Raw genomic sequence first — 15,833 nt, 5'->3', positions numbered from 1 at the left:
GTTTCCCAGAAGTGTTATCACCGAGCCAGTGGGCATGAATATTTTTTTTCGCTTGTGATACATTTCTCCAAATTGCTTCTCGAGGGGCTGCACCAATACCCCGCGCTCCCGGGAGTGTCCTGCCAGCTCCTGGCCGTTGTGATGGTGTGTGAGTTTGTGGTGCCTGAGCAGGCAGAGGATGGTACCTCGTTATTCCGATTGGCATCTTCAGTGAGGCGGGGCCCTTTTTCTGTAGGTTGCTGACTTATTGTGGTTTTTTATTTGTGAGTCTTGACGTTTCTCTGTTGGGGTTTGTATAATTGCCTTTTCAATTTGCACAAACTCGGTGCTCTCCCCCTTGGGGGCACCCCTCGCCTTTCCATCCCCCTCGCCTTCCCCCCAGGAGCATTACCTTTCTCTCCCCTCCCCTTCAAGGGCCCTCCTTCTGCTTCTGTGACTTGCTTCCTGAGCCTACACAGCCAGGCTGGCTCACTTCCGCTACCTCTGTGACTTCCTAAATAAACTTTCTCTTATTAAAAAAAATGTGCACAGCCCGATTGGTGTGGCTCAGTGGTTGAGCACGGACCCATGGGCCAAGAGGACCCCAGTTCGATTCCATTCAGGGCACATGCCTGGGTTGCGGGCTCGATCCCCAGTGGGGGGCGTGCAGGAGGCAGCCGATGGGTGTGTCTCTCTCATCGATGTTTCTCTATGTCCTTTTCCCTTCCTCTCTGAAATGAATAAAAACATATTATTTTCTAATTTGCACAAGCTCTTTCTTTACTGAAGACAATGGCCCCTATAGCCTAGCTATGATATTTCCCCCAGGCACCGGTTTTCCTTCTGATTTACTCTTTTTCCTTTTATATTGAAAAACTTGACATTATTATGTCATCAAAAGATGTCACTTTGGGGATATGAAGCCCCATGGCTGTGGCTTTGTGTTTGTTTGTTTTTAATTTAATATTTTTAAAATATGTTTTCACTGATTTCAGAGAGAGGGAGAGAGGGCTCGAAACATCCATGATGAGAGAAAAATCATTGATCAGCTGCCTCCTGCACAGCCCCTACTGGGGATCGAACCCACAACCCAGGCATCGGACCTCGACCTCCTGGTTCATGGGTTGATGCTCAACCACTGAGCCACACCAGCCGGGAGGCTGTGGCTTTACTGATGGGCCTGCAGGGGCCACAAGGGCCAGAACAGCAGAAAGCTGACCTTTCTGCTTCGACCAGGGTGCCCGGTTCACCAGCATCCGCCATCTGGCAAGGGCTCCCCGAGCAGACCACCGTTGTCGTGTCGGCCGTGTGAACGTGCTCAGAGGGTAGACTGTGCTCAGAGGTTCCTGAGTTCTTAGCAGAAGCCACGGCGTTGTCGGTGGCCTTGTGACTGGCTTGCTTTTTTGTTTCTCAGCAACCGCATTCAGCTCTCGTGCTTTGTCACGCCGGCACCGCCTGTCACCGAATGTTCTCTGCTCGCACAATGTCCTTGCTAATTAACATCAGTTGCCTTGTCAGTGACGGTGGGTCATGATTGGTGTGATTGTTCTGGGGTTTTTAAGGATTTTTTTTTTATCATGAAAATATTAAAACCTTTTTTTAAACGTTGAGAGAGGTACGGTATAATAAACACCCGCGTACACATCACCTTGTTGTTAACGTTTGCCACATTTCTTTATGTTTTATTGTAGCTGAAGTACGTTAAATTACAGACATCAAAGAAAGCGTTGTATGCCTAAAAATTGCAGAATTTATTTCTTTAAAAAAATGACATTTTTTCAACATAACACCATTAGCACTTTTTTTATTTTTTATTTATTTATTTTTTTTAAATATATTTTATTGATTTTTCACAGAGAGGAAGGGAGAGAGATAGAGAGAGTTAGAAACATCAATGAGAGAGAAACATCGATCAGCTGCCTCTTGCACATCCCCCACTGGGGATGTGCCCGCAACCCAGGTACATGCCCTTGACCGGAATCGAACCCGGGACCTCTCAGTCCGCAGGCAGACGCTCTATCCACTGAGCCAAACCGGTTTCGGCAACATAACACCATTAGCACTTTTTTTAAAAAAAAAAATCTTCACCCCAGGATATTTCTTCCACTGATTTCTAGAGAGAACAGGAGGGAGGGAAGAGACAGAGAGTGAGAGAAACATTGATGTGAGAGAGACACATCCATTGGTTGCCTCCCACACACACCCCTACCAGGGTTGGGGAACCTGCAACCCAGGTATGTGTCCTTGACCAGGAATCAAACCTGTGGACCCCTTAGTCTGTGGGCTGATGTTCTAACCCAGCCGTGGGCAAACTACGGCCCACGGGCCGGATCCGGCCCGTTTGAAATGAATAAAACTAAAAAAAAAAAAAGACCATACCCTTTTATGTAATGATGTTTACTTTGAATTTATATTAGTTCACACAAACACTCCATCCATGCTTTTGGTCCGGCCCTCCGGTGCAGTTTAAGAACCCATTGTGGCCCTCGAGTCAAAAAGTTTGCCCACCCCTGCTCTAACCACTGAGAAAACCGGCCAGAGAAACACTTTTTTTTTTTGGTAATATTTGTATTGATTTTTAGAGAGAAAGGAAGAGGGATAGAGAGAGAGAAACATCGATGAGAGAGAAACATCATCAATCCACTGCCTCCTGCACGCCCCCTACTGGGGACCAATGTTCCCTGACCGAGAATCAAACCAGTGACCTCTTGGTTCCCGGGTCGATGCTCGACCACTGAGCCACACTAGCCGGGCAGGGCAACACTTGTAATAAAATTAATAGTGATTCTTCTTTGTCGTCTCGTCCAGTCCACGGTCACATTCCCCCTGTTGCTTATAGGTAGTCCATTCAAAACAGGGTTCAGTCAGAGAGAGTATGTGTGCATTTTGCTATTTGGCATTTTGGTATTTCATATCTTACGCGTTTAAAATCTAGAACAGTGTCTCCTCCCTAACTTTTTGGATGTTTTTTATTTTTATTTTATTGCATTGATTTGTAAGAGTTCTTGGATCTTTCCTTAGACATGCTATTGTTTTCTTCCGATTCCTTCTGTGGGACAACTAAGCTTCTTTTCTTGCCTTTGTATGAGTTACCGTTAACCAGGGGTGTTTGTTTCCGTCCTTCCTCATCACACTAGCTTCAGTAGCTGCAGAACTGACCCGGTCAGACTTTGGCCAATGGTGTTTATCGGAAGAAGCGTTTCTTATATCCATTTCTTTTCTATCTCAAGTAAAATCCGTCTTCAGGATGGGTACCGAAACGATTGGCCTAACACGGACGCAAGCTAACACAGCTGCGTGCGGATTGTCAGCCACGACACCCTTCGTAACTGTTCTTCATGTTCAGTTCGCAGAGAAGTTCCAGGAGGTGAAAGAAGCCGCCAGACTCGCCCGAGACAAGTCGCAGGAGAAAATCGAGACGTCAAGTAACCATTCCCAAGTGAGTGATTTGTCCATAAGATAAAGCCGGGGCGATTCCTGGCCGAGACCCTGTTCCTTGTCACTTTGACCAGAAACAGGAAATTCAGCAGCAGGGCATTTGCCCCCTATGGAGTTCCTTACTTTTTAAAAATCTTTATTGTTGAAAGTTTTACATATGTCCCTTTTACTTCCTCACTGACCCCTTCTAGTGCCCTCCCCACCCCAGGCCTTTACCACACTATCGTCTGTGCCCATGGGTTATGCACGTATAGCCCAGGGCATCTTGAAGGTTTTTTTTGACCTGTTCACACTGAGGTGGACAGGACATGCATTTGTGAGACTCCTGACATTTTCAGGATGTGGCGATGCATTTTTTTTAAATATATATTTTTATCGATTTCAGAGAGGAAGAGAGAGATAGAAATATCAATGATAAGAGAGAATCATGGATCAGCTGCCTCCTGCACACGCCCCCCTACTGGGGATCAAGCCCGCAACCCCGGCATGTGCCCTGATCGGGAATCGAACTGTGACCTCCTGTTCATACATCGACGCTCAACCACTGGGCCACGCCGGCCTGGCCTGGGATGATGTATTTTGATAGGAAACTTGTATTTGTTGAGATGAGGGTAACGCATGTCCCTGGCCCCCGGGAGGTGTTCTCTGGTCGCTGTGTTTCAGGACCAGTGACAGGGCAGCTGCTTCCCTTCCGGTGGGAGGTGGGGCTGCATGAAGGATGCTCAGTGACAAGGGCAGGTGCCTGTGCCTGTGGGAGAGAAAGCTTGAGTGATGCCCGCGAGCCCTCGGCTCTGTCTCCCTTTGTAATAAAAGTCAGATGGGAGATGGCATTCCAGCAGCTGGTTTAGCCAAGGAGATGTGGCTCTGTCGAGTAGTCCCTTTACTTAACAGTGTGACGGTTGACTAAGGAGAACCTGTTTGCCCTAGGCCAGTGGTCGGCAAACCCATCAGTCAACAGAGCCAAATATCAACAGTACAACGATTGAAATCTCTTTTGAGAGCCAAATTTTTTAAACTTAAACTATACAGGTAGGTACATTGTTATTTACTTCATTAGGGTACTCCTAAGGCAGTGATGGCGAACCTTTTGAGCTTGGCGTGCCAGCATTTTGAAAAACCCTAACTTAACTCTGGTGCCATGTCACATATAGAAACTTTTTGATATTTGCAACCGTAGTAAAACAAAGACTTATATTTTTGATACTTATTTTATATATTTAAATGCCATTTAACAAAGAGAAATCAACCAAAAAAATGAGTTTGCGTGTCACCCCTGACACGCGTGTCATAGGTTCGCCATCACTGTCCTAAGGCTTAGGAAGAGCCACACTCAAGGGACCAAAGAGCCGCATGTGGCTCGTGAGCCGCAGTTTGCCGACCACGACCCTAGCCAGTTTGGCTCAGTGGGTAGAGTGTCGGCCTGCGGACTGAAGGGTCCTGGGTTTGGTTCCGGTCAAGGGCATATACACTGGTTGCAGGTAAGATCTCCGGCCCTGGTTGGGGCGCTTGTAGGAGGCAACCAGTCCATGTGTCTCTCTCACATTGCTGTTTCTCTGTCCCTGTCTCTACCTCTCCTGTACACTCTCTCTGGAAATCAACGGAAACATATCCTCGGGTGAGGACTAACAACAACAAAAGAGAGGGACCTGTTGTGACCTGAAATAAAAACGCCTGCCTTCCTGATGTCTAGATTGGTGTATGTCGTGGTGGGCAGGAGGCTTGATCTAGGGACAGGGTTGTCTGTGTGGAGACAGGGAAAGCCAACGTCAGGAGCAGGGATTTGGGTTTGGGATTAAGCAGGTGTAACAGCAAGGTGGCCAGGGTACAGTGGGGCTGGGAGTGAGGTGCACTGTGGGAGGGACAGCCATGCACTTGCAGATACTGGGAAAGACCTGGAATTCTTCACAAGCAGATAGTTTATTATTAATTTAACTAGAGGCCCGGTGCACAAAATTAGTGCACGGTGGGGCGGGGGGAAGGGTCTCTCAGCCCAGCCTGCACCCTCTCGAAATCCAGGACCGCTGGCTCCTAACCGCTTGCCTGCCTGCCTGCCTGCCTGATCACCCCTAACCGCTGGCCTGCCTGCCTCATTGCCCCTAACCATTCTGCCTGCCTGCCTCATTGCCCCTAACCATTCTGCCTGCCTGCCTCATTGCCCCTAACCATTCTGCCTGGCTGCCTCATTGCCCCTAACCACTCGCCTGCCTGCCTGATCGGCCCTAACTGCCTCTGCCTGCCTGCCTGATCGGCCCTAACTGCCTCTGCCTGCCTGTCTGATCGCCCCTAACCACTCTGCCTGCCTGCCTCATCGCCCCTAACCACTCTGCCTGCCTGCCTCATTGCCCCTAACCACTCTGCCTGCCTGCCTCATTGCCCCTAATCACTCTGCCTGCCTGCCTCATTGCCCCTAACCATTCTGCCTGCCTGCCTCATTGCCCCTAACCACTCACCTGCCTGCCTCATTGCCCCTAACCATTCTGCCTGCCTGCCTCATTGCCCCTAACCATTCTGCCTGCCTGCCTCATTGCCCCTAACCATTCTGCCTGCCTGCCTCATTGCCCCTAACCACTCGCCTGCCTGCCTGATCGGCCCTAACTGCCTCTGCCTGCCTGTCTGATCGCCCCTAACCACTCGCCTGCCTGCCTGATCGGCCCTAACTGCCTCTGCCTGCCTGCCTGATCGGCCCTAACTGCCTCTGCCTGCCTGTCTGATCGCCCCTAACCACTCTGCCTGCCTGCCTCATCGCCCCTAACCACTCTGCCTGCCTGCCTCATTGCCCCTAACCATTCTGCCTGCCTGTCTCATTGCCCCTAACCATTCTGCCTGCCTGCCTCATTGCCCCTAACCACTCTGCCTGCCTGCCTCATCGCCCCTAACTACTCTGCCTGCCTGCCTCATCACCCCTAACCATTCTGCCTGCCTGCCTCATTGCCCCCAGCTGCTCACCTGCCTGCCTGATCGCCCCTAACCACTCGCCTGCCTGCCTGATCGGCCCTAACTGCCTCTGCCTGCCTGCCTGATCGGCCCTAACTGCCTCTGCCTGCCTGCCTCATTGCCCCTAACCACTCTGCCTGCCTGCCTCATTGCCCCTAACCACTCTGCCTGCCTGCCTCATCGCCCCTAACTACTCTGCCTGCCTGCCTCATTGCCCCCAGCTGCTCACCTGCCTGCCTGATCGCCCCTAACCACCTCTGCCTCTGCCTCCCCACCCCCCCACCCCCCACCCCCCGCTGCAGCTTCATCCAGAAGGACATCCGGAATGATGTCTGGAAGGTCCTTCAGCTGTTCAGTCTATTTAGCATATTACGCTTTTATTCTTATAGATTATTCATTATTGAGTAGTTGGCAGACATCGGAGGTGTTTTATGACTGTTGATCTGGAATTGCCATGAGGGTTGCCTGCGGGTGGTAAGGAAGTCGGGGTGCCACAGAGGGTTGTGAGGAGGCTGTGGGTGAGGATGGCCTGGCAGGGCAGCCACAGGGCGAAGGGGAAGGATGGATGGCGGAGACAGCTGGTCGGAGGGGAACCAGGAGGCCTGGGCGCCTGGAGCAGTCAAGACTGACACCCAAGGCTTGATGGTATTAATATTTAGCTTTTAGTATCTGCAAATGTTTAGCAGAAGATATTTCCCCAAGGCTTTGTTTTAAATATAGTTTTATTGATTTCAGAGAGGTGAGGAGAGAGAGATAGAAACATCAATGATAAGAATCACGCCCCGCACTGGGTGTCGAGCCCTCAATCCGGGCATGTGAAGACTGGGAATCGAACCTCGACCTCCTGGTCCAGGTCCATCGGTCGACGCTCAACCACTGAGCCACGCTAGCCAGGCTCCCCAAGTTTTTATTTGCATTTCAGTTTTGTTTATGGCGTTTTTTTTGCAAGGTAGGAATGCAGAGTTAGTCAGATTTATACATCCTTCCCTTCACGGTTCCTTCCTTTTGCCATTATGCATATTGGAAGCTAAATAAGATCTTGCTGAGAGCTTATCCAAGACCAGATGAGATTTCACCACCATGTGGGATGACTTATCACAGAAAGCATCTCAGAATATTCATAACACGCTAAATAGTCATGGAGACCACAGGCACCCAGAGCCGGTCCCTGTTCTTTTAATGCGTGTAGATCTTCCCCTTTGCAGCGCCAGGATGCTGAAGCTGTCTCAGCCTGTAACGGTTTTTCTCTTCCCTCGTTATAACTCGTTCCTCCTCTTTTAATTTGTGGCTTCTGCCGGTGCTATTTAAGGAGACCGGGTATCCGGGTGTGTTAGGGTTATCTGGAGAGTGTGAGTAAAATGGCCCCAGGTGCTCGCTGGTCCGCGAAGCGCCCAGACTCTGAGCTCACTGTGGCCCCCCCTGGGCCTTGTCCTTGGTTCTCGATGGTCTCTGACATGTTCGTTGCTGCTGCGTGTCGGTCAGACGAGTGGTTCCCACCCTCAGAAACAGTGTCTCGTATGCCTGACTTGTTGCCCCTGTGAGGACCCGCAGTAACGTGTGAGATAATTCACTTTGGCCAGGAATCTGGGTGTGAAACCCCATCTTCTGCTCAGGCATCCAGTGTCAACGGGACGGACGATGAAAAGGCGTCTCACGCCAGCCCCGTGGACACCCACCTCAAGTCTGAGAACAACAAGCTGAAGATCGCGCTGACGCAGAGGTAAGGGGCTTAAGTCCAGACCAGACGCTGGTTCTCTGGCGGCCAGTCTCACCTCCCGGCCGAGGGAAGCCGGCCGGCTGGCCTCGTGGCTGCTCTCTGCCTCGCTGACCACATCACACACGCTGGCCACGTCTGTTGGCACCCGCCTCTCCACTCAGCCGGCCCGGCCTGTTCTCGGAGCTTAATGCCTGTGACCTGACCTGGGAGTCCAGGCATCCGTGACCCTTAGACCCAGCCCCCGGTTTTGGATTGTGGGCTTTGTCAGGGTTTCAAAGGACAGAACTGTGACCAGTCTTTTTTCTTTCTCATCAGACACCTATCAGACTATTCTTGATTGTGTGATTTTTTTTGTTTTTAAATATATTTTTTATTGATTTCAGAGAGGAAGGGAGAGGGAGAGAGAGATACATCAACGATGAGAGAGAATCATGCATCTGCTGCCTCCTGCACGCCCCCTGCTGGGGATCGAGCCTGCAACCCGGGCATGCTCCCTGACCGGGAATTGAACTGGGACCTCCTGGTTCCTAGGTCGATGCTCAACCACTGAACCACGCCGGCCGGGGCCTATTCTTGATTGTTTACGTCGCAGCGTACTGCCTGAATGAACACATTTTAGCCCTAAAAATCAATGTTTTGAAATCCCAATTTAGTGGAGAAGTGAATTATAGGAATGAGGGGAAGCCATTTCCCCAAATCAGCTTCAGTTCTACATCATCAGTCCTGGAACTAATCAGATAATAATGCTTTCTATTTTTTCAGTCCGTATTGTTTGAACTGGAAGTGTGTATTTTCCTCTCACCGTCCCCGGTCCTGAGGCTGTGGGATGAAAGATAATGCAGATTATCCAGATACAGCTGCATCTACTGTTTAAAGAGCCGTTAGACGCAGAACTCCCCTCTGCCAGGCCGTGCTGAGCAGGAGCCAGGACTCTGACAGCTTGTGGGGCAAGCTCTGCCCATCACCCGAGACGTTCAGAACGCAGATTCCTGGGCCCCGAGCAGGGAAACAAAGGGGCCAGAAAACCGAACAGCCTCTGAGGGGAGCCTGACTCCAGTTTGTTTTCTAAAACTTCTTCACTGGAAGCACAGGGTCAAAGATAAACTTGGGCCCTGGTCAGTTTGGCTCCGTGGATAGAGCGTCAGCCTGCAGACCAAAGGGTCCCGGGTTCCATTCCGGTCAAGGGCAGGTACCTTGGTTGCAGGCTCCTCCCCCGGCCTGGGCCCTGATTGGGGCTCCTGCAGGAGGCAACCAATGGATGTGTCTCTCTCACATCAGTGTCTTTCTCTGTCTTTCCCTCTGCCTTCCACTCTCCCTAAAAATCAATGGAGAAATATCCTCGGGTGAGGATTAACAACAGCCACAAAAAGATAAACCCGGGTACATGGGGTACTGTAGAGGTGTCCCTCAGACCCGTGGCTAGAACCCCCGTTCTGCCCTCGGGGGAGCCCCCGTCATGGCCCCCTCTGCCCTCGGCTCTCACGTCTGGATTCCTTCCGAGGCAGGGCTGGGGGACCTTTTTCTGCCAAGGGCCATTGGGATATTTAGAACCTCATTCGCTTCCTATAATTCACTTCATGTAAGTTTATGTTGCTGCGAAGGCTCCTGGATTTATTGACGTTCGAGTCCCGCCTGCAGGGCCAAGCCTAATGCGTTCCTGGGCCTGCTGTGCCGCCAGGTCTGCTTCCAAGGCTCTGAGGAGGCACCAGTGACAGTGGGGCCATTATCACCTGTTTGCTTGTTAAATCTAGGGAGGGTTTGTGTTGGTTTTTTAATTTTTTTTATTGTTTTTGGCTCCAAGGTGAATGCAGGAACTTGTCGAAAGAGTCCAGGAGCTTTCATGAGATTCTCAGAGGCCCCGGGGTCAGGTCGGCCCAGCACTTCAGAACTTCTGACCTCGAGGCTCATTTCAGGGAGAAAGCGGTCCTCGTTCTGTGTCAGGGGTCAGCTGGGGAGAGGAGGGACAGGGTCTGACTCGGTGAGCTTGGTCTCTTCCTTCTCTAAGAATTCTGTGCATTTCTAAAGTGATTCGTTTTTTTAAATCCTCCCCTGAGGATATTTTTCCATTGATTTTTTTTGTTTTTGTTTTTGTTTTTTAAATATATTTCATTGATTTTTTTTACAGAGAGGAAGGAAGAGGGATAGAGAATCAGAAACACCGATAGAGAGAGAAACACCGATCAGCTGCCTCCTGCACACCCCCCACCAGGGATGTGTCCGCAACCCAGGCACATGCCCCCGACCGGAATCGAACCCGGGACCCTTCAGTCCACAGGCCGACGCTCTATCCACTGAGCCAAACCGGCTACGGCTGTTTTTATTTTTTAAAAATTATTATTATTATTATTATTATTATTTTTACTTTCATCCATTGATTTTTGAGAGAGTGGAAGAGAGAGGGAAAGACAGAGAGAAACATCGATGTGAAAGAAACACATCGATTGGTTGCCTCGTGCGTGAGTCCCGACCAGGGCCTGGCTGGGGAGGAGCCTGCATCTGAGGTCCGTGCCCTTGACCGGAATCGAACCCGGGACCCTTTGGTCTGCAGGCCGACGCTCTATCCACTGAGCCACACTGGCCAGGGCTCTAAAGGGATTCTTTAAAAAAAAAAAACAGCCCAGCCAGGTGACGGGTCCACACAAGACAGGCCAGTCCCTCTGGCACCTGTTCCCCCAGCCAGCCCACAGGTCGGGGCAGGGGGACGGTCAGCGCCCGCCCTCCCGGTCACCTCCCGGCCCCTGCCTTGCAGCGCCGCCAACGTGAAGAAATGGGAGATCGAGCTGCAGACCCTGCGGGAGAGCAACGCCCGGCTGACCACGGCGCTGCAGGAGTCCGCCACCAGCGTGGAGCAGTGGAAGAGGCAGTTCTCCATCTGCCGCGACGAGAATGACCGGCTGCGGCACAAGGTGAGCTCTGGGGGGCCGGGGGGCACGGCCAGCGGGAGGGGCAGCGGGAGCAGGAAGACTTGCTGCCTCCTCCCTCTATTTCAATAACTGATTGATTACTTTATTTTTTTATAAAGATATTTTTATTGATTTCAGAGAGGAAGGGAGAGGGAGAGAGAGAGAGATAGAAACATCAGTGATGAGAGAGAATCATGGATCGGCTGCCTCCTGCACGGCCCCCACTGGGGATGGAGCCTGAAACCCGGGCATGTGCCCTGACCGGGAATCGAACCTTGACCTCCTGGTTCATAGGTCAATGCTCAACCACTGAGCCACGCCGGCCGTGTTTGAATGGTCAGCACGTTGACCCCACAGGCTGTGGGCACGACAGGGGGACACGGCACATTGACCTTGGTATTCACGCTCCCTGGCCCACCTGACCTGAGCGGGGCCACCGGAGGCCGTGCTCTGTCTCACCGTCTTCGTGGCACAGATGGCACATGAAGCTGCCTGGTGTGGCGTTTTCCTTTCAGGCCCACAGTGCTGACAGCGAGGGGCTCCGGGCCAGATGCTGACTCCACAGGCTCCCTTCCCAGGCTGGCTGATCGATTGCCCTCTCTTTCTTTTTCCAAGCCAAGAGCCCAGCTTCTCTCTGCGCCTGAGTATCAGAGCCCAAGGGCAGGGGTGGGCGGAGGAAGTGCCCGCTGAGAGGAGCTTTAGCTTCCCCTGTGGGCGGTGGGCGGCGTCTCCAGCAGCCCCTTAGCTGGGTGTGCGCCCACCTCTGGGCAGTCCTCACAGCCAGCACCCAGCGCATTCCCTGCTGGGACTGCTGCTGCCGCTTGTGGGGACCCCATCAACGTGGAGCTTTTGTGTTACACGTGGGTTCCACTCTTGCCGTCCGCTCTGCGCACACACTCTGGCCTTGGCTGTTCTTCTGAGGGAGCCGGCTGGGGAGGGAGAGAAAGGTGCACCCTGGGGATTTGCCCCCCACCCCCACCCCTCCCCGTTCCCCTCCAGGAAGAGGCCTGCAGGCCAGGCGCCCGTGTGCACCACTAGGGAAAGGTCTTGATTTAAAATGTTTGAAATGTCATCGCGTCCCCCTTGGTGGCCACTGGTGTCTACCCCGCTGGCTTAAACCCATGAAATGGAATAATTCAGGATGTGATTAAAACGATGGAGAATCATTTGAAATTGAATAAATTTCTATGCTGATAATAAAAATAATTTTAAAAAGATGTAAATCGTTCTGGGGAGAAGCAGGTGGATCCATGGGCCATCTGGCCCCTGCTCGTGACAAATCCTGAAAGCGAACCTGCGGCTCCTGCCCTGTGGCCGTGAGGGCAGCCCGGAGCCCGTGCATCCTGAGGCCGGGCTGGGTGGCTCAGGAGGCTCTGCTGGTGGTGAGTGAGGCACCTCCTGCCGAAAGGGACCGGCAGCCCCTCCGGGAGCCGCATGGAGTTTGATTGTAGCCTCCAAGAAACACAAGTGGGCTAGTTTCAGGTTTATTTTAAAAGAAATAAGTTTAGCCCAGTGGATAGAGTGTTGGCCTGCGGACCGAAGGGTTCTGGGTTCAATTCCGGCCAGGGGCACATACCTTGGTTGCAGGCTCCTCCCCGGCCTGGGTCCTGGTCGGGACACGTGCAGAAGGCAACCAATCGATGTTGCTCTCTGTCTTTCCCTCTCTCTTTCCCTCTCTCTGAAAAAAATCAATGGAAATACATCCTTGGTGAGAATTAGTAGAAAAGAAAAAAGAAAGGACGCATAGACAGAGCTGTGTCGATCTTTTGTTTAATGACAAAAAAGTAAGCTAGCGTCCCTGCCTCCTCTGTGCTGTTTCCCCAAGATTGACGAGCTGGAAGAACAGTGCAGTGAGATCAACAGGGAGAAGGAGAAGAACACGCAGCTGAAGCGGAGGATCGAGGAGCTGGAGTCCGAACTCCGAGAGAAGGAGACGGTGAGTCACGGCTCTGACGGCCCCTCGCTGTCCTCTGGGCCTGCGGGCGAGCTCTCCCCCCAAGGGCGCAGCAGGCGACTGGGCATGTGACGGCCCTGGCAGCTGCCCGGACGTCGGCACAGAGTCAGAGCCAGGAGTCACGTCAGGGCGCAGATGCTACGGCCTCCTCGCTGTGTGTGCTGTGTGGTCGGCCGCCCCGATCCAAGAGGGAGTTGAACTTTGTACCAGGCACTTGGGAACTTTTTTAGACGCTGTATCATCAGAAGTTGAACTCCGCTGTCAAATTAGTGCAGTGAGAGCCATTCGTTTTCTGGGGGGCAGGACAGCCAAGTACACGGAGGCTGGAGGCCACGGGCAGGCTGCCAACCCGTTCTCAGCCTCAGTTTCCCCACCCACAAAGCAGGAAGCATGAGAAGACCTTCCGCCATGGTGGTGTACGATCGTGCGATTGCGCGTGTAGCATATCTGAAGGGTTCAGTGTTGGCGTCATCACCTTCATTATCTGTGCAAACAGCACGGGTTCCAAAAGCTGCTTCCATTCCTAGATGCCCAAGGTGGGGTGGGGGCGGGGGGGTTAAGAATACCTTTTATCTGACCTGATTTCACATGCTTTTTCAAATTTCTTTCTCCCGTAGGAGTTGAAAGATCTCCGAAAACAGAGTGAAATCATACCTCAGCTCATGTCAGAGTGCGAATACGTCTCTGAGAAGTTAGAGGTAAGGGCGGGAGGCTCCGATCAGAAGGCACTGGTCATGTGACTCCTCCCTGAGGTCCCTTCCCACCTCCCCACCTCACCCCCCCACCCCCCCCAACCCCGTCCCCGAGAAGGCTCAGCAGCATTTGTCTTGTGGCTTTTCCACCTAACAAAGGTGTCCTGTGCCACAACCATAGTGCAGGTGACTGTTGCCAGGCCACAGAAGCCTCTGCAGAACCACAGAGGAATGAGGAGTCGGGGCAGAAGGAAGGGCTAAGAGCTTAAGACCTGGGTGCTGTCCCACCTCTCCACTCCCCAGCCGTGACCTTGCAGACACCCCTCACTGGCCTCAGACTTATTTTTTTAAAAATTAATTGATTTCAGAGAGGAAGGGAGAAAAAGAGAGAGAGAGAAACATCAATGATGAGAGAGAATCATTTACCTGTTGCCTCCTGCACACCCCACACTGGGGATCGAGCCCGCAACCCGGGCATGTGTCCTGACCAGGAATCAAACCATGACCGCCAGGTTCATAGGTCGGCGCTCAACCACTGAGCCACGCCAGCCAGGCCGGCCTCAGATTTCTGATCACAAAAGGATCAGAATGGGTAGATAACACAGCCTGAGGAAGGGCAGGTGACCTGGGCCCCAAGGAGAGTGTACAGCCAGGCTCTCAATTCAGGAGCCCCAGCATTAGCAACTGGTTAGGTTAGGTTATCAGCATGAAGCTGATTGGACCTCTGCTGACCGGCTGGGCCTGGGGCTGAAAATGCCTCCTGCTGGGATTTCAGACTTTCTCTGCTGGGCACTGGTGAAAGGGCCGGTTAGCACTGGGCTCCCCGGGCAGGCGTCCGAGTTCTGCGTTCTGTGTAGGACCGTCATTCTCCAGGCCCCGAGTTGGTCACACACTGTCTGTGGGCACCTCTGCCCGGGGTCAGGCAGGAACGAAGGGCTCGCTGAGCTGCCCTGGTCTGGGTGCTGAGGCCCTAACAGGTCCGGGCTGCAGCTGTCGCAGGTCTCAGCGGCCCCCCCTCGCTGTTCTCCAGACCCTTCTCCTTTGGTTTGGCTGCAGGCCGCGGAGAAAGACAATCAAAACTTAGAGGACAAAGTGCGTTCGCTGAAGATGGACATTGAGGAGAGCAAATACCGACAGCGCCACCTCAAGGTGGAGTTGAAGAACTTCTTGGAGGTGCTGGACGGGAAGATCGACGACCTGCACGACTTCCGCCGCGGCCTCTCCAAGCTGGGCACCGACAACTAGGGCGCGGCCGGCCCCGCGGGAGCCACAGGTGTGTGCGAGGCGGCCGGGCCAGGACGTCCGTCCCGCTGCGGGGGTTGCTCTGTCCATGCAGGTTCCAGACCTCCGTGCCGCCTGGCCTCCGGGATCGCAGTCTCCTCTCGCTTCTCTGGCCTTTCGAGGTTGCGGGCCACTGGAAGATTCTGACTCAGGAATCTAGACTAGGTCTACCTTACGTTTACGCAGTCAGGGCAGGGATGTTTATATCTTTCTTAAGGGTTGTTGCAGCCACATGAGCTGAAATGAGTTTTCTAATCCAAACGTGAGTATCCATCACACCTCCTTTTTTTTCTTTTGAACGGCATTCGGAGTATCTGAATGTCCCCCAGGTGCCCCAGGGTGGCCGTGGAGGTAAAAGCTCCCTCCCTGTAGCTGCCCAGATGCGGTAGAGCAGCTGCTTGTCCGGAGAAAGGAGACAGGCTTCGGGAGGTGCCTCTCTGGCCCGGGGACCCCTGACCCCCGACCCCTCATCCCGCCCCAGTTGTGAGGCTGCGACCACACTCCTTTCCTTGGTTTTCGTTTCTGAGCAGATCGCTGTGCCCTGGGGACAGCATGCAGTGAGGGCGCCTCGCACAGTGCCTGGCACACAGTAGGTGCTTAATAAATACTTGTTCAATGAAACACATGCCCAGGATTTAGTGTTTCAATCCAGCCCCAGCAGAGAGTCCCTGCCGACAGACCAGCGTCCTGGCGCCCTGGGTCAGCGTCAGGCGTGAACGCACTTGCGTGGTCAAGCCCGTGGCTTGGCTCCATGGCCCTGAGGCTGGGAGGGTGGCCGTGGAGGCAGCCGGAGCTGGAAGAAGTCCTCCTGCCCCAGGCGCCCATCCATGGCCCTCTGCCCTGGTCTCTGACCCTGGGACCACCCTCACTCTCTAGTCGTGGGGCCTGTAGCTGGGATTCCAGGACCACGGGTTGCCCCTGGGGTCGGGCTGCCC

At 53.0% G+C, this 15,833-nt stretch overlaps 1 protein-coding gene across 6 annotated transcripts in view; it reads left to right on the top strand.

The window, feature by feature from the left end:
* Nucleotides 1-15,523, top strand: part of HOMER2 (homer scaffold protein 2) — a 67,537-nt gene extending 52,014 nt beyond the window's left edge. For 4 of the 6 annotated variants that reach the window (XM_036306318.1, XM_036306315.1, XM_036306316.1 and 1 more), the window contains 6 exons: nucleotides 3,326-3,418; nucleotides 7,932-8,071; nucleotides 10,818-10,974; nucleotides 12,797-12,907; nucleotides 13,543-13,623; nucleotides 14,674-15,523. In XM_036306318.1, the coding sequence (XP_036162211.1) occupies nucleotides 3,326-3,418; nucleotides 7,932-8,071; nucleotides 10,818-10,974; nucleotides 12,797-12,907; nucleotides 13,543-13,623; nucleotides 14,674-14,862 (771 nt within the window). In that variant the 3' untranslated portion in view covers nucleotides 14,863-15,523. The remainder of the gene's footprint in view (nucleotides 1-3,325; nucleotides 3,419-7,931; nucleotides 8,072-10,817; nucleotides 10,975-12,796; nucleotides 12,908-13,542; nucleotides 13,624-14,673) is intronic. The other 2 variants (XM_036306317.1, XM_036306314.1) reach the window with 1 other exon arrangement.
* Nucleotides 15,524-15,833: the final 310 nt, after the last annotated feature.

This window comes from Myotis myotis, unplaced genomic scaffold, assembly GCF_014108235.1.
Source record: "Myotis myotis isolate mMyoMyo1 unplaced genomic scaffold, mMyoMyo1.p scaffold_m19_p_40, whole genome shotgun sequence".
Taxonomy (NCBI): Eukaryota; Metazoa; Chordata; class Mammalia; order Chiroptera; family Vespertilionidae; genus Myotis; species Myotis myotis.
Note: the sequence above shows the minus strand (reverse complement) of the source record. Positions and strands in the feature narration are given on the sequence as shown.